The sequence below is a fragment of the Gavialis gangeticus genome, unplaced genomic scaffold, assembly GCF_001723915.1.
Source record: "Gavialis gangeticus isolate Ggan-Ray unplaced genomic scaffold, GavGan_comp1, whole genome shotgun sequence".
Classification (NCBI taxonomy): Eukaryota; Metazoa; Chordata; order Crocodylia; family Gavialidae; genus Gavialis; species Gavialis gangeticus.
The window spans coordinates 62,351,616-62,376,254 of NW_017728993.1; the positions used below are offsets into that span (position 1 = coordinate 62,351,616).

Sequence of the window (24,639 nt, forward strand, 5' to 3'; positions counted from 1 at the left end):
CCAACTCCTCTCTTGATACTTCATAACATCTACCAGACAGCCCATAAAAGCCTGGCAACTTGCCCTCAGACATCTGTTTAATTACCTCCTCAGCATCAGCATCCTTACTTATGAAAGCGAGGAAACTGATATTTGCAATGTATGCTATTTGCAAATCTAGCTTTCACTTATGTAAAAGAAGGTATCAAAATACAGCTGATTGAAATGTCTTTAAATGTTGATAAAATCCTGAAACTGGGGAGGAAAGTCAGGAAAAATTGCAATGCCATTTTCATGATCTTTCCCCCATTTGTCAAACAAGTTACATGGAACTAATTAATATTCTTCAAATTTCAAAATGTTCAGATCGTGAAAAGAGGAAGTGAAAAAACTGTTCAATGTTTTCAAAAGTGTTATCTATCTCTGATCAATTCAAATCAAAGTAAGCTGACATGTTCCTTTTTCGTAGTCATTTAAGTTGGCCTTCCTCTTCCCATACTTCTCTTCTCTTTCTTACTTCAAGTTTATAGACAGTTTCTGCTCTTTCTTACTTCTTTGGGGAAAAAAAAAACTGGCAAAACTGCTGTGACTGGCTGCAGGAAGCTTTATTTTTACATCAGAGACTTATGTTGTCCCTGAAGTATCACTGAATTTGGGAACCTGAGCAATGGGAAGGATGGTGGTGTGTCAGCAATGGAGGAAATGGAGAATTTTGGGGGGGAAGAAACAAAGAGCCTTGCCACAAGCCCTAAGCAAATAGGTTGGTTCCCCCAGGAACCAGACTGTGCTTCTGTTGTAACCTGGCTCTGGTTCCTCCCTTCTTCCAGGGGAAAATAATCAGTGGCAACTCTCTGCAGCTGCAAGTTATTTACCCTGCCCTGCCTTTCCAGGTGGTGCACTGGAGCAGCGAAGGGTGGGACTCTGGGATTCAGCTCATTTCTGGCTCCTGTCATTGTTTCACCCTTTGCAAGAACAAGCAACCACCCCAGGAAAGATCCCTCCCAACTCCACACTGGCACTGATGACATGGATAGCATTTATACAGATGTACTGAGGCTCCCCAACCAGGAGGAGTTACAATCTGTCCCTTCTTTCCCTACAGCAGTAGTCATATGGGATAAGTACAGTCAAAAAGCCCAAGGCTGAATTGATTCAGTCTTTGCAGACTGTCTAAACTGCAGAGGTTAAGTTGAAACAGAAGTGAACAGACATTTGGGAAATATAGCCACACGCCTGCAGTGGCTCATACCAGAAACCAGGGGATGCCAGAGCACAGCTCTCTGGCACATCTAGTACAGGCTGTGCATTTGCTTCCTCTTCCTGCTGCCCCCAAGGTCTCTGGGACTTCTAATTCAAAATCACAGCAGCAGGACTCTACAGGGTTGCTCATCACTTCCTCTTCCTGCTTCCAGGTGCCTCTGGGGGTGCAGTGCCACATATCGTACGATGTGTTTGCAGAGCCACATACTGCACAACCACACTCATCTGGAGGCGCTCTGGGATTTGTAGTCCACAGCCACAGCCAGCAATAAGTTTGAGCCAGGAAAGGCATGTTTAATCCCCTTCCCTAGCTGCTGGGGTTTGCTGGGGGGGGGGGCAGTCCTCCCCCCCACAGACTGAACTGTATCCCCAGCCGGGCTTGCCCCCCCCACCCCCTTGTCAGCCAGCCCTCACTGCTCCAGCTACAGAGCACAACCCAGCCTAGGGCTGCAAAGCATGCTGGGGGACTCTGATTTAACTTGAGCCAGAAAGGGGTCAGGGACAGAAGTTTCATAAACTGGTTTGACCCAAATCAGTTAATTCTAATATTACATGCAACCAGATTTATCTTAGACCAGTTTTAGCCATTTTGAAACTGGTTTATGTGCACTGAGTTTCTATTCTGTTACAGGTTTAAACCAGTTTCTGATCACTTAAACCAATTTATGTGTAACTTCTGTCCCTAGCCCTGGTGCTGGAAAGCCTGAGTGACTAGCTGTATACTGCGTGCTCTGTGACTGACAACCATATGTCTTGCTCTCCACACCTACTGCTGTGTGTGTTGCTGTGAAGACCAGGAGAATAATTCCCGGCCTGTTCATCCCTTAGGGCTTGTTTATGAGGCAACACTCAGGAAACCTAATCTGAATTGACTTTTAGAAATGGATTAGTTAACCCACAAGTTGATTTATTCACTTGTAGGAATGGATTAGTTAACTCCCACAAGTGGCCATAATTTCCTTTTGGTTTACTTCACTTTCAAAGCACAAGAAGATACAATAGCTCCAATGCAAATTTAATTCCAAATAAGAACATCCACAAGGAGGTTTAGTGCAGTTTAACTAATCCATTGTGGAATTTCAACTTCAACTATTTTGGATTTTCTTTCCTGACTGTCCCCGTGTTGGTAAGCATTGGCTGCCAGATGGTTTATGGGATGAAGACATTTCTTCACTAGAAAGTGGACTGAAACTCACCAAATCAGCTCTCTTCTACCTTGTCTGGGCTCCACTTGACACCTGGAGGTGAAATGCTCCACAACCCTGCCCATGTCCACTTAGTCATCCAGTCTCCTGTGGTTTTCTGTTTTGCATAAGTAATGACACACCAGGATCTAGTTGACTCACTGCCTGAGGGTGATGCTTGCTGAGTGTTAATTGCTGCTAATGAGCTGCCATCACTTTTTCCCCCCTCACAAGGATCAATTAAAAAGGCACTCAAGCAAGGTAAGATGCATTTCTTCAGCAAATCAACACAAAGTTCCTGATGACTCTGGCACCACACTGCAACAACCCCCCCAAAATGCTTTTTAATCAGGATAAAAAGGGGAAAAGGCAGAGAACAAGCTACTTTTCTGGCAACACTTGTGATTCTGTTACACAGACAAGCAAAGCAACACCCTCCTTAAATGCCTCCTACAGGCATGATATGCAGAGGGTTGGCTGACTTGGGAGGCAGCTAAACCAATCAAACAACTCTCCAGTGCAAACAAACTGCAAACAACATTGCTTTTGGGGTCTTTTATTGGCAGGAGCTTGTATTTGTTACAAGGATATTTTTTACCTTAAAAAGTCTTTTATAAAATAGCTTAAAATCTGGATGTGGTAGCATGGAAGGGCACTGCCATGTGTGGAGAACTAGATCTTCTGTTTACCCAGGGTGAAGTTCACCTCTGGACAGAAGGACAATCAAAGCTTTTTGCATGGCTTGAGTCCCACTGGCTCTCATCACAGGAGCATGTGCAGCCATCGATCCTCCAAACTGGTCTCCCAAGATATTTTGGTCTTATGTAGAGCACCCAACCATTGCCTGTTTTCTCAGAAATACCTGCTAGATTACCCTAGTTTTGAGTCCATAACAGAAAGGTTTTTTGTATCGCAAAGGAACACAGAAATTGAAAAAACAGACTTGGGCTTCATCTGGCACAGCCTTCTCTTTTCAATGGTGACCAGGGCCAGAGAGCATAACCAATCCAGCAGTGGCTAAACATGGTATAACCTGCCTATAGGGAAAACTGCTCTCTACCTCTTCTGTTAGTGGTTGATTTATGCCCTGAAATGTGAGGGTTTACACACCTTCTTAAAAATATATCCATATAATTTTGGAGGATCTCATTGCTTCCATAAATGTCTGATCCATTTTTTTTTAATAGTGGTGAACTCTTGGCCTCCAGGATGTACTGGGACATCAAGTTCCTTTGTTGAATGGGAAAGAATTGAAGTGTCTCAATGCAAGGAACCGGGGACTACGGCCCTGTGGAACTCACAAGTCAGTGCAGAAACACTGAGAAAACAGCAAGGTGATGGGGAGGCTCGTCTAAGCCAAGCCAACCTTCAAACTCAGACTTGGAAGCTTATCACCCAAGTTAACTGTGCAATGTAGGCATAGCATTTTCATTACCCCTTTAAAGTAACCATCCCAGTCTTTCAAACTCTTCTCCCAAGGAGGTCTGTCCAAGTTTCTGACAATCCTTGCTGCCCATCTCTCAGCCCACTCTATTTCTGCCAGACCTTTTTTCAGATAAAGTGCCAAGGACTGAACACTATTCCAAGGGAAGACGTATAATTGATTTATAGATAGTGGCACTACAATGCATTCAGCATTTTTTCTGTAATTCTAATCTCTATGTTAAGATTTTATTTGTTTTTTTTTTACCTCCAGGACACAGCGAGCAGGGGTTAATTGAGCAGTCCCCTATGGCAAACTTGATCCGTTTCAGCCCTACTTCTCTCCTCTCTACAATTTAGAATACAGCACCTGAGCAATTGAAAATATTCCTCACAAAGTCTATTGCCCTTGCATTTGTCAAAAGTGATTTTCATTTTGCCATTGTGTTGCCCTTACCCTTGGCTGTGATAGGCCTTTCTGAACTTTTTCAAAGCCAACTATAATCTTGACTAATTGATATAATGTTGAATCATCTAAAACTCCACAGACTGAAAAAAATGTGGTAGATTCAGGACTACAGAGTTCACAGTATCTGCTTTTCCTTACAACAGAAAATAAACCACACATGCATTTGCTTAGACCACACAATTTCTATTGCTCTATCAAGAAAGGTAAAAGTACCAGAACTGCCTGAAATGTTCACAGCAAAACCACAAAACCACATGAAGTTCCCTCAGTCTGGAGATTTGTTACAAACTTGAAGCTCATATCCACAAACCTTGAGCAGAAACTGGGCCCAGTTTCCAAGAAAGGGAGTGATTTATGTTCTGGCATTGAGCTGGAATCATGGTTTTAACATGAAATCAGGCGGAACACTATGATTTTGACTGAGTCTAGCTCTGGAATGTTGTGTCCATTTACTCCTGGAGCTCCCAAGCGCAAAGCTCAGAAGGCAGAGTCTTCTGCGGAAAAACTGAGGCATACATTTACATGCACCTTAGTGAAGCCAAACTAACATGCTGGGCAATGTTTGTAGGTGAATATCAGGCCTGGCTCCTTTTATTCTGAATTTAAAACATCTGCATGAGTCAAAGCTCTCTAGAAAGCTCCTACTGTTGCCCTCTGTGTTGCACAGTTTGATCTAACATCTTTTTTATCATAGACAAGTATGGCTGGAAGGGACCCCAAGAGATCATTTAGTCCAACTGGGGATTGAGCCTACTGTGCTAACACTGCACAGCAGTGGCCAGCCGTGGAATAACTACTCATGATGAGGGAAATAAACAATTTCTTTTCTGTTCATCCTTCCCTTTGTCAGGGCTAGAGGGTGCCAATTCATGCCAAAGGCCTGTTGTGGGTATGGCCATGGCCCCACCTCCTGCCCACCTTTGCTGCCCTTTCTTTCCAATCATATACCATGGGGAAGAAAAGCAGTTTCAAGAAACCTCAGCACTGCACACAACATAGAGAACACACGGACTGCCCTTGTGCACCCACACACAGAGGTAAGAAGTCCTTAAGGCTCTTCCATTCCATGCAAGGCCTGCTAATAAAGTGCCATTGCAGAAGAGGAGATGGACATGCAGCCGATACACATGCTGCTTGGCAGACAGCCTACTAAGCCTCTCTCAGGTGTTCATAAGTACAGGCTGGCCTATGGCTGTTAAAGCCTAGGAGGGAATTCCCCTGGCAATTATGATAGGTCTTTTGGTTTCTTACAAGATTTGCATTAACAACTTAACTGTCTTGGCAAGCAGGCTGCACATGGGGCTTGCCTTGGGAGAGGACTAAGAGCACAAGGCATTGATACTGGTTGGTGCACTAACATCCCCACCTGCAGATGAGAGCTGCTCAAAACATTTCCTGTGGAACAGGCATCCCAGGGAACTTTGACTGGACTAATTCAAAGCATCTTTGGTGAACATATCCAGTTTGTCCTTTTTTTTAACAAGAAATGATCTACACATTTCATTCCTAATAGTCTAAATGCTTTGTTTTTTGGTTGGGTTGTATGTTATGTTCTAGTCAAAATGACACATTTTGATCAGCTTGGAGTGAAACATTTTGTAATATTTCAGTCTGTGAAAAATTCCCAGGATTTCAACTTTTCATTCTAATGTGGAAAGAAAGAAAAAATTGAAATATCTGGATTCCCCATCAACAAAATATCTGTTTCTGGCTGGCTGTACCAGGGAGTTTACCATCAACACTGAATGCTTAGACCAAGATCTTCAGTCGGCATAAATCACCTGTGGAGGACCTGACTGCCTTTGCAATTATGGGAGTACAAGATTTTGCATGGATCTAAGTACAGGTCTCCCATTGTCCTGCCTTCTCTCAGTTCAATTTCATTTTTGTTTCAATTCTCCCCTTGGCTGCCACTTCGAAGACCTCTCTTTAAGTTCTACACGCTCCCCTTTTGTCTTTAACTTTCACTTCATTACAGCTCCTTACATTCAACTCTTTGAGGTCCCAGTTGAGCAGAAGTACTCCCTAAAAAAACAGCAGGGCTAACTTCTCTGCTTCTGCATACACCGGTATTTGGTCACTGACTTCAACAGAACAGCACCAATATACACCGCTTTGATTTAAGATAGACCTGGCCACCTATAAGTTTATCAGGGGTGACCACCAGTACCTGGTGGAACAATTGTTCGCCAGAGCGCCCCAAGGGATGATGAGGTCGAATGGTTATAAACTACTGCAAGACCGTTTCAGGCTGGACATAACGAAGAATTTCTTTACTGTCCGAGTCCCCAAGGTCTGGAACAGCCTGCCATCGGAGGTGGTTCAAGCACCTACATTGAACACCTTCAAGAGAAATTGGATGCTTGTCTTGCTGGGATCCTAGAGCCCCAGCTGACTTCCTGACCTTTGGGCAGGGGGCTGGACTGGATGATCTTCCGAGGTCCTTTCCAGCCCTAATGTCTATGAAATCTATGAAATCAAAGCACTTGGCTAACTATCCACAAACAATAAGATTCAGTCCATCACCTCCAACACACCAGCCACTTCTGCAGGCAGAATGCCATTGGACAGTGCCCAGCAACATGGCACAACTACCTGAGAACAGAAAGCAAATCAAGAGAAGTCAGGTTGGCAGAATTATTGTCCTGGCATTTAACCAGGATACCAGGTGTATTTTCCCTGCTGTTGGGAAAATGCCCTGGGATCCTTGAATGACTACAATATCCCATAAGAGTGCAACAAGGATTAATTAGTTAATGCTTGAAGAACACTCTGAAAACATAAAGCCTGAGAGACAGGATATCCGGAAGGTTTCTGTCGCAGGAGGAAGTTCTCATGATGAGGGGCTCTAACAGAATTCCAGCGGTATTACTCAGGTGAGCACTATGGGGATAGATGAACATGAGGAGAAAGGCTCTTTTGTCTTCTCCTTGTATTTTCTCAGTCCAGTGAAACAAGAAGCAAGGAGAAGAGTAAGGAAAGCCAAAGGTTAGGAGGGTCTGCTCTCTTTTCCTCTGACCCATCTCCCAACAATCACCCTTCAGATGCCCGCTTTCCATTTCGGGCTGCCTTAGTTTCATAGTTTCTAGGGTCAGAAGGGACCCGAGTAGATCATCTATATTTCCACTTGTGATAGGTGCCCTTCAGATGATACATAAAAGCCTGGCTTATGAATAAAATTGAGCTGGGCCACCACCCATGTGACCCCATGGCCCAGCTGGCAGAGCTGCTTGAGAGAAGGAGGAGATGAAGTACTTGCCCCTAGAAGCCCTGTGTTGAACCTCATCCTATTAGGTCCTGTCTCTTGTGACTCCTACAGTCCTCATTGCATCCACCACTTAGATGGAGCTTTCAATCAGGAATGACTGAGACCTGCTCGCATCACCCTAACAAGTAGCCAGTGCAACTGAAAACCTCTCCAACAGAGAGCCAGGTCCACACACACTCATTTACCCACACATGGGCCAATACAAAGGGAACAATTGACTCCAACTTGATAAGAGGACTAAACAAAACATGGCAGTATTCTCCCCATCCCAATCAGAAAAGTACATTGGACAGTGCAACTGACAGAAGGTGCGCTGGGCTCAGATCCTCTCTGATAGCGAGAATACCGAGGAGAATCGGGAAGGAAAGGGCTGCTTTGTCATGGCTTTGCTTGTTGACTCTGGGAGATTTGTGCAAGTGCCTGTTTCATCTCATCACTCACAAGAGCAGGGTGGCCAAGGTCCCCTGGCCAAGCATTCAAATATCACATCCATCACCATCATCGGCACAATGGCGGCAGTGGATCCGCCACTTGGGTGGCATATGCATTAATACTCTCTTTGAACAGGAGTGTATGCCTTATGATGTGCTCTGAAGCCTGTGCGCTGGGGCTTGGTTTTGAAGGGCCTTGCTTGCTTCACATCTCAACCAACACAATTTTGTCAGAGACTAGATGCAGCTCAAGAGTGACTAGAGATGCTGGGTGTGCAAGTAGAGACTCAGATATACAGAGGAAGGGGAAGCTCACACTTCCTGAAAATGTCTCCCTTTTAACTGTTCTCCAGTTCAGCCTCCTGATACCAAGGCTCCCAAAGTGGATGAGCACTTCTGAAAACACAGGCTGCATTGATAAGGCTACAGGCCTTGGTTCCCCACTGCTTCAAGTCCAGTGAAGTCACTTGCACCCCATTCAAAGAGAGCAAGAAGAGTAGAACAAGGATAATATTCAACATCCAGGGGTGCAGGACACAAGCCCAGGACACAGCAAGGAAGACTGGGTCCAATGGGTCCCTAAAGGTGTCTCTGCATTCCCTATCACTCTCTCCTTCAGATAAGCCTGCATCTTAGTTCCCTACCAAAGCAGAGGGATAACTCTATTGAAGACGACTTGATATCTCCCCTTTTCTGGTTGATATGTACCAGGTTTAAAGATTACCTCTGAACAGAACCTAATTTCAAGCAAACCCCTTTGTTTTCATGTACAGAGAAGAAATGATAGTTCCCCACCACAAACCAACACATGCTCTTTTCTTTTTAAAAAGTACTCCATCACTACGAGAGGCATCACAAGTTCCTTCAGCACCTGGAGCTGGAAGTGAGAGGCAAGGCCTTGAATTATGCTGACTACTGAAGAGCGGGTTGTGGGGGAGAGGAGAAGAGAGAGTGGGAGGAGAGCTGTGGTTGAGGGACAGGCAGCATGGGGGACAACCCACTCAGGAGGGTTCAGGGCAAAGCCTCCTCAGGAGGGAGAACATCACTTTACCTCCCTCCCCCCCAAGATCCACCATTGGATATGGGGCCACCTGCCCAGTTCGAATAGCCAGGCAGTGCAGGGCTGTGCCTGCCATGCAAAGATTCAGGGGAGGAAGCCACATCAGTACCCTCTCTTAAGTTGGTGCCCTAAGCTGGTGTCCTGCTCATCCCTTAATAGTGACACTGCTGAGTGCCAACACAGTTGGAGACCAAAAGCAGACATTTATCAGGGAAAGAAGTGTCTCGGAGCACACTGGCAACATGTGGCTTTGGTCAGAACCTCTGGATGTCTCGCCAAGGATGATCCCCACAAGGATTTTCACAAGAGGCTCAATTCCAGCACACTCGCATACTCTGAGCAGTGCCTTACTCTAGGCCTTCTTGTTTCCCCATTTGAAGACAATAAAGCAACTCTGCAGTACCTGATGCTGTTTAACATAGCTCAAGGGATCAGTCTCTAGCCTTTAGCCTGTAAAGCACAGGGCTACCGCAGGTTGTCCAGGGCTACTCAGCTATTGACTGCCTGGTCAACAAGACCTGAAGGTGCAAACAGACTAGGGGATGTCTGCATAAAAGCCTCATGCTGATGCCATTGGAGCCTTAGGAATGGAAGGGCAAGAGATGGCTGCTGCATATGCTGCCCCTTACTGTCTATACCCCTCTCTGCCTCCATACTCTGAAGGCTCCCTCTCCTGGGGGGATGGGTGCCCAAAAGGAGAAGATGGAAACTTGATAAGCCGGAGAAGATGCCCACGGGGAAGGCAACCTAGGGTACTTTCAAGGATTCCTGGCCCCTCTTGCAAGGCTGTTGGGTTCCCACCAGCTAGCATGCTGTTGGCCCCATGCTAGTAAGTAATAATAATAGCAGCAATAATGATTAATGGTGGCTGCTCCATTGCTGGCATAACACCAAGTGCCCTGCAGAGACAGCTAGAAAAAGACACCTCTTATAACCAGATCGATGGTGTTGCACTTAACAGCCAAGCTGCCAAGGAGCTCGGGGAGAGGTTAATCCAGATATGGTCCCTCTGTATGGATAACTGTGGCCTGTGAGGCTTCTCAGAGAAGTAATGGGCTTAGTGGGAGTCAACCCCACTCAGTTAAAAAGAAGAGATGGGGTAGAATCTATTTCCTTTCCCCACTCTACACTGCTTGCCTCTGGAAGAAGGTATAGATGCACAGGAGCCAGGTCAAGGGGCCTGGGAAAAGAGTTAAGACCTTGCACAGCTTCCAGGGGGGTCTTGCTCTGACAGGACTTCAACTTTGTCTCCTGGAGTTCTTAAGGAATAATAAGGCCCTTCCCCTTTAAGCATGGGATAGGGCATTGTGCGAGGATATGGGGGGTCACCATATGTTTTCACATTATGGAATTAGGTCGTGCTATTGCCAGCTTTTCTGCAGAACTTAGAAACTCCAGAAAGTTGAAGTTCCTACTATTCTCTCTTTTCTTTTCTTTTTTTTTAAAGAAGAAATTAAAAAAATGTGCCAAGGAAATTCCACTCCAAAGACACTTGCGCCGAGAAGATCTGACTGACTGAAGGGGAAAGTTATTAAAGATGACTATGGAGATTGCGGAAGATGTGTGTATGAAATCCTCCATCTACCTCCATTGCTCATTTAAACAAAAAGAAAAAGTGATTCATTAGCACAATCTGGCTTTTCCGTGCTGCCCTAGCATTTTGTCTGCCACAATGCAAAGCAGCAAGCAGGCAACAAGTGAATCAGGGGAGCCCTAAATTAGACAAGTTCTCTCCCTGGATGCTCAATTCTCATCTCTGGTGACCTGGTTACAGGTCGCAGTTACATAGAAGGTGAGATGCATTTTCTAGGTCTCATCAGATGCAGTGGGTGGCAGAGCAGTGAAGGCATCTTGCAATAGCTTCACAGGTCTGAAGCTTGCTTTGAGAGTCTACCACAGGCTGATCCCAGTCAATCCAGCTGTAAATGGGAACACAGTCATTCAGTTTGGGGAGACAAAAGCCTCTGGACATGATGCCAGCCATTTCAATCCCCTGTATGCTGTTGACTACAGAAACTGTCCACCTTCGCCGTACTAGCCAAATGGGCCATTTGGTCCAAGTAGACCTTTGACTCTTCTGACTTACTAGATATTTATGCACTATTCACAACAACAACAGGAACAACAAAAAACACCACTGCAAAGTGAGTAAATGGTAATCTTCTCTCAGAACCCAAGCTCAGAACTGGAACAGCAGAAATACTGCAAATCAGGAATAAAGTGCGCCAAGATAGATTTGGAGGCTGTGTGAGGATGGAGACGTCTCGCGACAGCGGTGGGCAAACAGCAGGTCAGGAATCAGATGACTTTGAAGAGCTCCAGCTAAGGACAGAATAGCAGGGGCTGCTAAGGGGCAGGACTTGGAAGAACTATGGGCAACAGGAACCCAGGACTAAACATGAAGGGACATGGGTGGGCTGGATGCACCCAGAGGTTCACTGACAGAGCTGGGGGGTAGACTGGGAGCCCAAGACTGGAACACCATGGGGTACTGATTTCCAGAGTATGGTTGCACTGGCTTAGTTGCGTGGGAACTTCAAACCTGTGTCTACCCTGGCCACAAACCTCCCTCAGCTTACCGTTCAGGTGAGTCAGGGTCAAAGCAGGTCTTCCTGACATCAGTCACCTGGGGGTCACAGCAGTCTCCATCATCAAAGTCATCGAGCATGTTGTTGCACTCCATGTGGCAGATACCATCCCGCCTCTTCCAGGAGAAGCAACGCCCTTGCAGGCGACAGTCACCCCCATCATAACCAGTCAGAGGGTGCTCGCACTCAGGGTCACAGTGGTCATTGCCGATCTTGCTGGGCTCACAGTTGACTAGGACCGTGCGGTGGCGCAACGAGGAGTTGTAGACCTCATGGAGAGTCAGCTGCCAGGTGATGTTGTAACGACTGAAGGCTTCACTCAGGGCCTGGTGCTGACGTGAGATCTGCTCCCGGCTGACGGTAGGTTGGAGCCCGTGGTCATCGTGGATGTTGACCACGCGGTAGCGGACCACCTTCTCACTGCGCAGTGGCCAATGCCTGTTGTAGTAGGAGATCAACTCCACATTGTCACAGACCGTTTGCCCACATTCAGGGGGTGCTAGTGGAAAGAGAACATCAGGTTCCGGCATTGGGAGGTTCTCAAGCAGAGGGTAACCCCCATCTTTGAATGTTGCCCACTGCTCCTCCAGGCGGGCAAAGCTAGTGCTGAGCACCAAGGCAGCATCCCCACCCTCAGTCACCTGTAAGAAGCCACGCTGCAGCCTGTCCTGGGGCAGGGCTATGTTCCAGAGAGCCAGGGACATGAGGTGTCCACGGAAGTTGTGCCCATCCTCAGAAGTGTCCCCACCGAGAATCAAGGTGCGGCAGGAGGCCATGAAGGCACTGTGCAAGGCACCTGCTTGCTGGTCATTTCTGCCCACCCGCACCCCATCCAGGTACAGAGTCATCCACTGCCCATCGTAGGTAGCAGCCACGTGGGTCCAGGTGTTGGGTCGATATCGGTGGTACCCAGAAACTACAGTGACTCTCTTCATTCGGTCTGTCCTGAGAGAGAAAAAGAAGCGGGCATCTTTCTTCCCTAGGTGCTGCCACAAGTGAATTCCCAGGGCCCAGCCCTTGTTGCTGACTGAATGGGAGCAATTGTCAAACACACCTGTAGGATGGTAGGAGAGAGGAGACCTTGTAAGATAAAACACACCGAAGTGAGGAATGCCAGGATACATAACACAAAGGCAGCTGGGGGAAGATAGTGGACTTAGCCCCACTCCCCCTCCACTGGAAGCAGGATCTCAGACAGATTTGCTCTGTTGGGTTAGAAGGGAGGAGAAGCTGGTAGAGCACAGCCACCCCCTTACCCCTGTCCCATAATGGAGTAGGAACCCCGGAGAGCAGTTGTGGTAGAGGAGCTCCGGGGGGATGCAGGAGGCAGGGTATAGAGATGACATTGCCACCACAGTCCATGGGGGTGGGCTTCTCTCTGCTCACAGAAAGCAAGGGGAACACTAGGAGGATGAGTGAAATTAAATCAATGGCATCTCCTCTTATATCCTCATTTTACTGCTAAGCAAAATAACGCTCTGACACTGCTACATGATCAAGGGGACTTCATGCACTGGTGCCTATCATGATGCTGTAGCCTTTCCATGATGTTGCTCATTGCTCTCCAGAGATTTCCCTCCACCCCATCTCAATCCAGCTTTTAAACACAGCTGGCCTCTCCTTTCCAATGCCAGTCCTGCTTTCCCTTCTTGCCCCAGCATCTTCAGGCACTAGGGCATGACCCAGGTTCTTGGCAAGTGTTGGCAAGAGCTGAACATTACATTCTCTTGGAAGATAACTAAATGGCTCTTGGCACTACCACAAGGAAGCTTCCACATCTGGCACAACATCTGGTGTTGTCACAGAACTGTTGCCTGGAATCTCACACTGCCAGTGCCATAGTTCTTACTGGCAGAGACTACTGCTCTGAGCCTCACACTGCTCCAGATGGAGCTGTGACTCGCAAGGCACTTCCTTGGTAAAGCTGCCCAGCTGGAACTCAAGCTGGCAGGCAGAAGGCACCAGTCTAAGAAAGCTTTGAATTACCTTGAGATTCACTGTAAGATATGCCAAGGGAACCCCATGCAACTTGGTCTGCTGGGGAACTTTCCACTGATGGAGTCCTTGGGCATTATCAGGCCACTGCTGTGAGCTAGCCAACCCACAAAGCCCCACTGCCTTTCAGGGGAACGAAGAGCTATTTAAAGTGGCAGCATGGGCCAGGAAAGCAACACCAGAAGCAATAACTCAAAACACATGTCATCTGTTTTTATGTTTTGGGGAGGGGAAAGGAGGGGAAGTTTTGGCCAGGTTAAACACACAAGCGTAAATTAACCTGATCCAAGTCCAGACAATGAACCTCTGGGTGTTCTGCCTGGGGCCACTGCCATCTGCAGAAGCAATTAGCATGGCCTTCCCCAAGCAGGTGGAGGAACAGAGAGAGAAGCAAGGAAATGGACAGAATAACGGAGCAAGGGAAAAGTAAATGAAAGGGGGGAAAACAAATGGAAGGTGTGAGAGGAGAGGGAGAAAATCTGAGGCGAATGGAGGTGGTCTTGAGGCAGTCTCTGTATAGCATTCCTCTGGGATGGGATTAGACGCTAAGCTTTTTATCTGTGGGCCAAAGCTTTTAAGAATCAGAATGCAGCAGCCCAAAGCAAAAGAGACTCCTCCGGGAATCATTTCCCCAACAGCGTCCAGGCAGATTTATGGCTTTCCTTTATGCTCCAGTTTTCTTTTCAGTCATGCATTCAGCACAGACAGGCGAGGGTCAGAAAGAGAGCAAAAAATGGAGGGACTCAGTCACTTCTTGCAAGAGCAGGTGTAACGCGAGCTACCCACACTCTACAGCCATACAGTCTGCAGGTCTCCCTGCTTTCTCCCAGGTGTAACTTAATAGGAGGTGGTTTTCACCATGGATGGATTTGGCCTCAGGTTCCTTTGCACCTGCTGTGCATATTGAATAAAATTATGGAAAAAATGCCTTTCAGTGAAGCTCACAGGCATGATTCCTAAATGTCAATGTCACATTAGAAATCAGACTTCAGCTCCTAAGGCACTTAGGGTACAGACTCATATGAATACAGGGCTTAAACCTGGAGCCATGCACATTAAAACATGAGGAATGAGCAGGTGTTTATAGGCAGGCATCTTGAAAGTGTGACAAATATAGCTCTGATTCATCCAGGGGTAAATCTGTCACTGTTGGGCTGGGCATCAGTCATTATAAGGGACTGAATCATATGTTTGCAGCTATTTTAAATCAGGACAGCTTGACATGCTGTGGGTCATCCTGCTCAGGAGCCTGAAACTTTATAGTGCTGCCAATTGCTACAGTATTGAGCACTAAACTAATTAGAGCTATTCTGAAATGTCCTGGGTTTATTTGGAAGCCAGAGCGTCCACCTTGCCTTCTGCAACAATTTAGCTAAACAACTTGATGATTACACCTTCTGTTAAAGGAGGGACACTTTTGCTTGTAAACAAATTTGGCATATTTTTTTTTACAAGTAATTGGTGATTCAGAGTTTGCTGACATTTGGGAGCCTGATGTGAGTCCCTTTGAAGGTACCCAATTTTCAGAGAGGAGGTGCTCAGCACTTCAAAGTGTCTCTGTCCAAGCACCCAAATTGCTAAGTACTTTTTAAAAATCTTGGGAATTCTTGGCCTAAGAATGTCCCCCCCCCTTCAGCTCAAGATGACAAAATGGAATTCAAACCATCTTGAAAATCCAGTATACAGGCTGAGATGGGGATCTTCTGAACCATGCCTTGGGAGCCCGCCTTGAAGAGAGACTTCATGATAAACTCTTAAACAACAACACCTCCTTCCCTGCAGCTCCCAGCCCCTTGCCCTCTCACTCACCACCAAAATAAATCTCTTCCAGATGTGAAAGCTCCCCCAAGTAGACAGAGCCAGACAGCAGGCACTGCAGTGTTATACACATGCATAGCACACATAGCTTTTTCTTTTGCTTGAGGAACTCCAAAGAGATCCTAAACCTCAGACCCCATCTAAGCCCCCAGCTTGGCCTGGCTTCCTCATCTCATTCTCTATTATGGGATCTCTGCCTGTTTTTGAGGCCTTGTCTACATGCAGATGTTGTATTGAATTAACTTACATAGATTAAACAGATGTGCAACAGGGTAACCCCCAGCGTGGACAAAACAAAACTGATGCAAACCAGGTTTGCACCTGTAATTTACGTTTAATTTGCTGGGATTAGAAGGTGCAAACTAAACCAATACACACTAAATTTAAGAGCACCTCCACTGGCATGCCTAAATTGGCTTGTAGACTAGAACTGAGACTTGAAATATAATTTGTGTAAGCTTCTCCACACACAGTTTCACCAACACCCCTCCAGGCCTGCCTTTCTGTCTATTGCATATACACTCTGCTCATCACCATGGTATCTAAGCAGCTGGTGCATGAATTAAACAGCACCCCCTGCCATCCCAATCCTGGCTTTATTCCCTGTTGCATATCCAGAGTGTCCACCACTGTGATCTCTAGGCACTATGCACACAAATTCAGCAGCAGTATTATCTGGAAAGCTCATAGTTTCCATTCCTCCACTGGCGTCATTGCTTTCTTCTGGCACATTTGTTTCCCGGGAAAATTGTAGCTGCCCGTTCTATGGTCATCACTATTTCAAGGAGGCCTGGGCAGAGATGAGCGGAAGCAGGAGTAGCAGCTACTCATCATGAGCCTTTGGAATCTGTCCAAGGGAAATGTGCAGAAACAGGTTAATGTGACCCTACTCATTCCTGCCAGGTCTCATAAACAAACCAGCCTCCTGGCCATCTATGCCAGACACTGCTAATATTTTGTAACAAGTTAAGTTAAACTTCATTGAAACTGGGGTGGTTGCCACCATCCTTTTCTCATATGCTTACAGTAAGAAGTCATTAAGCTCCTTTATGTAACCAGGCATCTTTAACAAGAGGCAGCTCCATCCCCAACACAGGCACATGCCACTGCTCTAAACAAAGGGTGGAGGGGAAAGAGTATGTCTGTGAAAGAGAGACAGAAAGAGCAGAAAAGTCAAGACGGGAAGCAGCAAGGAAGTACCTGACAGGCCCAGAAACATCATGAAAGGTATACTTGAAATGAAGTTGAGAAAGATTCTGGGCTGAGTGCTGGATAAAATGAGGTTTGGAGCCACAGGCAAAGAAAGTTCTCCTGTTATTTGATTCCTGTTCTGTTCAGGGAAATGGGACTTTGCATACAAGCCTGATGGCGTCAGAGATGCAGCCACCAAACGTCCTGGCGTGGCCAGGGCAAGGCCAGCTCAACCAATACCATGCTGGCATTCTGATGGAATTTTAAAAACTGGGATTTTGTCTCAGTTTAGAAATTTTGGTCCCAGGAAAACATGTCATCACCTCAGTATGATGCCAGGCAGTGCTGTAGTGAAAGGAGCAGCAGCATCTCTGGATATGCCATCTCTTAAATTAGGGGATGAGTGGCAAAGCTTATCAGCAAATGCATAATGCTGCAATAAGCCAGCAATACTAAGGGAGCCAAACCACATCCAGATCAGGTGGGCTCCTGAACAAGGAGTAGCAAATCCATCTTAGTGCAGCACTGGTGTGATACTGTTCCAACTCAGGCTGACATTGTTTTAGTAGCTTTAACCAAATTATGCCTGTCTCTGTGATTAATTTTTCCTCACAAATTGTCACGGGGCCAAAAATGTTACTAATCACTCAGATTTGAAAAAGGGGTTGGGGAGCAGGCAAGGGAACAATACTGATATCATGTCTGGGATGTGACTGTCAAAGAGAGACACTGCAAGCTGGCATTCCTGTTGACCCAAGCTGGACAAATGAGGGAGGAGCTCACAGCCAACAGAATATTAAATATGCTCTATAACAAGAGCTAGAGCCTTTACAGAAGGATTTTAGGTGTCATTTGAAAGGTTTCCTAAACAGGTTGAAATGAGGACTTGCAGGTGGAGATGAAATCCATGTTGGAAGAGAGTGTCCAGAGAGACTGGAAAACCCAGCCACAACATTCCCAGTTCGGGACAGTAAGTCATACAAACCTGGTAACCAGAAACCTGATTGCCAGGGACCAGAAAGTTTTCCATGAAACAGGGAAGACTAGGAATGCTTTTACTAAATTTGAACTTGCTAAAAAAGATGAGCTACAGGATAAGACTCAAGCTGAGAAACTGTCTTGAGAAGATTAAACGGTCACAGCCCAAGGTAAAAGTCAGATGCTTGGATGTGGAACAGGGCCAGTTTAAGGACTTGGCTAAGATATTTAGAGTTTCCCATCTTGTCTGTAACCCACCAAGGTTCAGAGGGCAAAGGACAAGTTTAACTAATGTAAAACCTACCACCTTTGAGGTATGCTTAATCCAGCATCATGGCCCAAATGAACAAATAGAAAGAGAGGCCATAAGGGAGCTTTTCTACCAGCTAGCTTGCACAGCTCAGGTCGGATGGCACTGGAGAACTTTCCCCCAGAAAATAACATGCATTATCCAGATCAGGTACATGCCCTGGACATGTGGTTTGGAACCAGCCACTAATTAGAGTTGACTGGCACAGAGGTGAGAGACTAGGGAAAGAAAAGATGCCACACAGGCCAAAAGAGGACCTGTGCAGACTTGTGTTCCAGGCACACTGAGATACCAACAACGGCTTCCAGAATAAACTGGCAACAGACCAATTTTTTCATGCTTAGCTGGGTGTGGACTTGCAGACTGAGGTCCGTAATGGAAAGCCAAGGATACTCTAAGAGAATGTGGGACACCCTGGAAATAGAATCTCTCCTTGTACCAGAACATGGAGCAGCCACTTGTAAGGAAAGTGTAGAAAGTACAGCTCTGGGTCTCACATACATATGATGGAAGAAGGGAAATCTAATCTAGTTTGTGACATTTTTGAATGATTAGAGTGATGAATTCAATTTGTGGAACAAGGGAAATTGGCAAGGATACAAAAGTTAAAGGAAGCAGTTCAAGTGAATGCTGGTATGTGAAAAAACTGGGCACAAAAACAAGAACTGTTATAAAGATGTGGCTGGTGAGGACACCGTGCAACATTATTGACAGTCCCTCTTCTAGTTCAGGAAACCTGTGGGACACCAAGCTGAAGAGGCAAAGTTAGACAACACAGAGATCAGTCCCTTGATCCCATGGCATTTGTTTGGCAGTTAAGTAACAGAAATGGGAGTTTAGCTATTGACTGTGTAATGGGATCTGTGAAATGCCTGGGAAGAGTGGACACTGGCTCACATATAATAGTTATTAGACCAAACATACTAAAAGGGTTAGGGAATAGGGGACGCCAAAAGTGAAACACTTCATGGGTCTCAAATAGACAGTGACTGGGGAAAGTGGACCCATCCAAAAACTAGACCTCTGGAATCTGCATGTTAAGTCTGGATCATTGACAGTAGATAAAGGAATAATCTGTTTGGATTTCATTAGGGATAATGACTGAGTAATAAATGCCAAGAAAGGTGTCTTACAAATTCAGTCAGTGGAAATTCCATTTAAAGAAGTGGCCCAGGATGGGGGAGGTGAGGAAGGGGTGGGGGCAGCAGCGGGGGCGTGATTTGTAGGCAATTGGTTTGGAATGAATAAGTGGTTCTACCCTTAGGGACAGAACCTATAACAGCTACATGCTGTGCTAGCTTTCCAGCAAAGGAAAGCTGGGGAGTGACCCAAAAGAAATCTTAGTTACTAAAACTTCTGAGGTTCTAGAGCAGAAACAAATCCCTGATCATTTGCTGAATGCTTCTAACAAGCAGCAAAGAGTAACAAAAAAGTGTTACAGTGTGGGGCTACACACTGGGAACCAGTGAATCTAGTGAATACTAAAAGACAGCTACAGAAAGATGAAAGCAAACTCCCAGAGTTTTTGTTGGACTTGTTCTTTTGCAGTACTGTACACTTAAATGAAAAACATCAGAACACTACTCTAGAGCAATGCTCTGGTTTGAAACCAGGAGCTGTTGTTGAGGTGGGTTGGTTTCGCGCAAGGTTGATTCTATCCCATCAAGCAGCCCCTTCACCACTTACCAGTCTAACAGACCACTGAGGAAATGTATCAAGTAAGCATAACTAAGCCTCTTACTCATCTCCAAACTTTACCCACAGTTCTAGTTAAGAAAAAGAAGACTGCGGCCACAGGTTGTGTGTGAATTATTCCAAAACAAAATGACATCACTTAGAAAAATTCTTCGCCGTTACCAAAGATAAGAGGGAAAGAATGGAAATGACACATGGAACAAAGGGACTAAGTATTAGTGACAGCAAAGGCCAGAAGATAGATGTGCAGTGCCACTCCCTCACACAGATTACTACCAAAGCATTAAGGATTAATGATGCAGGAATGACAGGGCTGGAAAGGGAAGGATGGAGGCCTGCATATGGGATGAGTGTATGCGAGGGAGCATCACAGCAAAGCCAAACTCCATATGTCAGTAAGAAAGGAATAATCTTTGGTGCAACAGAACCAGCTGAGGGAAGAATTATTAACATATGAAGATACTAAGCTACAGGAAAGGGACCACAAGTGGTAAACCCATGTGACTGATTAGCAGGTACTAGAAACAAGAAGGGGATCCAGTCCTCCCACCTTCTCCCTAGTACTCCAGGGTCACGTGTAGCATCCCCAGTAAATCAGAACCCTGACAAGCCTGAAGGCCACTGCAGGACATCACTTGTAACATATTCTTTGCCCACCTCTATTGTCATGGGTGAAAAGAAGACTGCACAGACTGAGAACAGGTGCAAGTTCAACTTGAACTAAATCACTTCCAGTGGCAAGGCTATCTCCATCTAGCAAACTCCAGCCCACACTGCCATGAACATGCACATGCTTGCAGACACGTGTCCATGCAGAGAGCTACCAGTTGTGGAGAGGGATAGAATCAGACAGTGACAGTGTGAGGGGTGGGAAGCAAGAGCAGCGAGTGACTGACTCAAGCACTGGAGCTGGAGGCTTGTTATAACTTCTAAAGTGAGTGCCAGTGGTCATGAAGAACTCCCCCTCTCTCTGTAGCATGTGCCCCACCTCCTGAAAGAATCTGGTTAGTGATTCCATCTAAAACCCAACACCTGCACACCAGATATCTAGGTGCACACAGCTGCACTGTTGATCTATTGGCAGGGCACACCACATGCCTCAACCTCCTGCACACAGGGTGGGAAGGCAGTGCAACCCATTACAAGGCAAGCACATGGCACAATTAACAGCATGTTCCTGTTTCCTTTTGCATGGCTTTTCCTTTTCCTTTTCCTTCCCACCCCCACAGCCCTGGTCTTTTTTCATCCAGGCCTTGCTGCTGCTACTGCAGCAGAGATGTTGCTATTGCTCAGAGAAACAGGGAATTCCTGCTGCTATGGAAAACTCTTGCCAAACTAATGGAAAAAATACATTCCAGCTGCTCTTATTTTAGACTGAGTGGAGTTTCTTTTGGTGGAGGGGATCCTTCAGAGCTACAGCGGGCCTAAAGGAGAGAGAGAGGACAAAAGAAAGACCCAACAGTCACACTCTGTGTGAGGTGTAGAGATGACAGGAGCAATACTTATGCCCAGCAATATCATGCATCTCCAAAAATGAACACCATTAACTTGCAAACTGTTTCACTGCAGTTCCTGACCCTACACATATCACACACCAGTCCCTAATCTTGGCATATTTACACACGCACACAGGCATATAAACCTGTAAACTAGTTCATTGTAGTTCCTGACATCAGCTCTGATCAACACACGTGTGATTTTATATTGTGTATATTTAATTTGTGTATATGTGTGCATATATAAATGTACATACAGTGCAATCTATTATTAGCATGTTTAAGTGCATGAACTGTGTGAACACGCAGGAACTCTTAGACCTCACTGTCTATTTTCCAAATTAATTGTACTCCAGTTTACTGCATAAATGGTGAAAATGCCTAGGAACTGTTAATTTTGAGGCTTCTAAAACACACTTGAAGGGATCAGATACATTTCCATGTCCATTTCCAGGATGTTACTGGAGCCCTCTGAGAAATAAGGTATGATGCCTTAATGAGGTTGGAAAAGCCTAGAGCAGGCAGATCCTGTAGCTAGCAAGCATTGCTTACGCTGAATTTGGGTAAGTGCATAGCCTTCTATCAGTCCTGAGGCTTTTCCGTTGGAGTACACTGTACTAGACCTCAGTCTCAATGGCTGGCTGTATTTATATCACACCTGACCCAAGTCTTCATTAGTGTTCCTACATCAAACCAGATACCCATCATGGGCAGCATAACCGACCTACCATCAAACATGTGACTCATTCCCAAAGGCAGTCAGGTCACACCTTCACAACAGCATGCAGACCCATCTGTCCTGTTTTCCTTCTACATGATGATCTCCCCATCCACAGCAGATTTTGGCCTCAGCTAGAGATTGGCAATGTTTTCCAGAAGAGGGCCAGAATGACTCAGCTTTGGTCTGAGGAGGGTGGGTGCTAGCACCTGTCTACCTCTTTTTCCTACTGGCAGCAGAGCCAGAGCTCTCCCTCTGCTGAAGCCCCAGTGCCCGATGGTGGCCTGGCGCAGGCAGAGCCCCCAGATGCCAGAGGTCATAGAAGTCAAGGTTCCACGGGCCAAATCCAAAGGTCCACAGGCAGTAGGTTATTGACTCCTGGCCTAAGCTGTCAGTCCCTGCTGGGAGTTCCTTGGCCCATACCAAAGAAGCCTGCAGCTTTGGTTCCCACAAGTGTCTGCATCACAAAAGCTGCCAACATGTCAGACACCCTTGTTGGCAACCTTAGCAGAGAGGCTGAGAACCTCAGGGCTGCAAGCCAGTTTTCCCCATGTTGCTAGGAGGGGTGCCTCCAAATCAGGCTGTGGCTTCAGGCATGAGAGAAGCTGGCCCAGATGTTGCTCTCAGTGCTCACCCCACTCTGTCTAATAAATAGAGACTTTATATATCCATGGATGTCAAGGCAACACCTTTCATTGGTACAAACCTCAATGACATAAGTGAACTGTGGAAAGCTTCTTGGAAACACTCAGCCTGCAAACCCCTTCACTTCTCTCCCCTTGCTGCAGTCAGCTGGCAAAGAGCTGGCTAGCGGGAAGGTGTCCCCCAGCACAGGTGCAGAGTGAGGATCTCCCATTGGAGTCCCCATCTGTAGGATTCCTTTCTTCCTGCTACAGAAAGACCAGGCTGGGCCCCTTTGTGTGCAGCAATAGTGCCACCCAGTGGTCGCTAGCCACGGATTCCCTCCGGCCAGGCCTCCCATGGGGTTCATTGGACAAACACCAGGAGGAACTTTGCCGCTGTGCTCTGTTGAAGGGGACTCAGTGAGGGAGCCTGCCAAATGAGGCTGGGAATGTGGGAAAGCGGCAGTGGTTAACTCAAGTGGGAAAGAATGGGAAAAGCCCCCTGGCCTACAGAAGAAAGGAATGCAGCAGGGTTTTTTTAAAGGAGCCCTATTCGCTCAGGACATGCCCCAAAAGAAGCCTTTCAACTGCTCGCTTTACTTAGCCCAGAACCAGCTGATGAAAGGAAACATAAAAACTGGATAATAGTCTAAGCTAAAGAGTCTGGAAGGGATCCAGATTTGGATCTGAACTTCCCCAGCACTGAGTGATGTTTGGGCTTGGAAAGAAGGGGTTGTTTCAGGCCCATCTCTCATGAAAACAGGCAGTATTTCATTAAAGGGATCCCACAGAGATGGCATGGTAACTGGTTAGATTAACTCCAGGTGTCATGGCCACAGCTGCCACCTGCCACAGCTCAGACAGCTGGAAATTAGATGAGGTTTGATTCCTGTATGTGCATACTATTCTTCATATATTCCTAAATGGCAAAATTTTTACTGTAATGATGATGGCTATAAAAGCAGAGGAGTGCAGGGGAGAGGTCAGCTTGCTCTAAGCTGAATAGACAGACCAACCCGCTTGTATACAGTAAGAACTGATCCATATCCTCACTCAAAACTGTTTAATAGTTCAAAATGTTTGATTAATCCTTCCCACCACTCTTTTGCCATTTGAAATGCAGTCCTCCTCTCCTGCATCCTCCTTCTCCCCACCCCTGCCAGGTCTGGGATTTCCAAAAGATCAGGATGGATGTTAGCCTCAGAGTGTTCCTGGCCCAGATGGTACAGAAGTCGTCAAACCTCACAAGAGGGAGACTTTTCCTAACAGGTCTCTGAAGCTACAAGGCATGCAGAGTTTTTGGAAGATTCAGAGAAGTGCCCAAACCTTCTAGGGGTGGGTCCCTTACTTCAGAGTAGGAACAGAGCTCATATACCCAAGGGGCAAGTTCAGTGCAACTCCCCAAAGGGAAAGATCAATACTTCTGTTTTCAGGCAACACAGCAGCCCATTGGCATCTGTCTGGCCTTTCATCCATAGAGACCATCAGCCCTGGCACGGCTCCTATTGCCTGGTAGCCCTGGTGGCAGGTCCAGCCATTCTCCAGGACACACTGGCTAAGGGGCGCCTACAGGAAGCTCTGGGACCCTGCAGAATTACCTTGGGGAACCGTGTCTCCGCGTCCCCTGAGGAGCAGGCTCCAGCCCCCACAGCTCCGCACCTTGTGCGCTCACGGCCACCAGCCCAAACAGCTCTTCTGTGCTGCAGACTAAGAATGGCCAGGCCCTCCGTGCCTCGCACTGGGGCAAATGCCAGCACAAGGTAACCCACGGTGCCACTTTGACCCTTGACAGGCCAAGCAGCAAAGCGCTTTCCAGGGGCCACAGAGCTCTGCTCCTTGGCTCTCCGGGTGGTGCCGAATGGATGCGACCTCACCCGTGACAGGTGCTGCCTCTGCCTCAGCTACATCCTCCCCGCTGTCCCCATGAGCTGGGAGAAGGGGAAGGCTTAGGGGTCAGGGTGAGTCGGGGGAAGGGGTCAGGGAGTGGGCTCGTGGGGGTGTCCCCCCGCCCCCGCGCTTACCTGCGAGCACCGCCGGGTCGCTCTGCCCGCCCTCGGGCTTGGCCCACACCTCCACGGTGAAGCGGTGGCGGGGCGCCTCGGCCAGGACGTGGGGCCGCGCCAGCAGCTGCTCCCGGCTGCCGGAGAAGTGCAG

The 24,639-nt window shown here is 46.8% G+C and overlaps 1 protein-coding gene across 1 annotated transcript in view; it reads right to left on the reverse strand.

Annotated features, from left to right (window-relative positions):
• PAPPA2 (pappalysin 2) overlaps positions 1-24,636 on the reverse strand; it is a gene marked incomplete at its 5' end in the record, with an annotated part of 184,615 nt that extends 159,979 nt beyond the window's left edge. Inside the window, 2 exons of the mRNA XM_019528350.1 lie at positions 11,653-12,715; positions 24,507-24,636. Coding sequence (XP_019383895.1) covers positions 11,653-12,715; positions 24,507-24,636 — 1,193 coding nt within the window. The remainder of the gene's footprint in view (positions 1-11,652; positions 12,716-24,506) is intronic.
• Between the last annotated feature and the right edge of the window lie 3 nt (positions 24,637-24,639).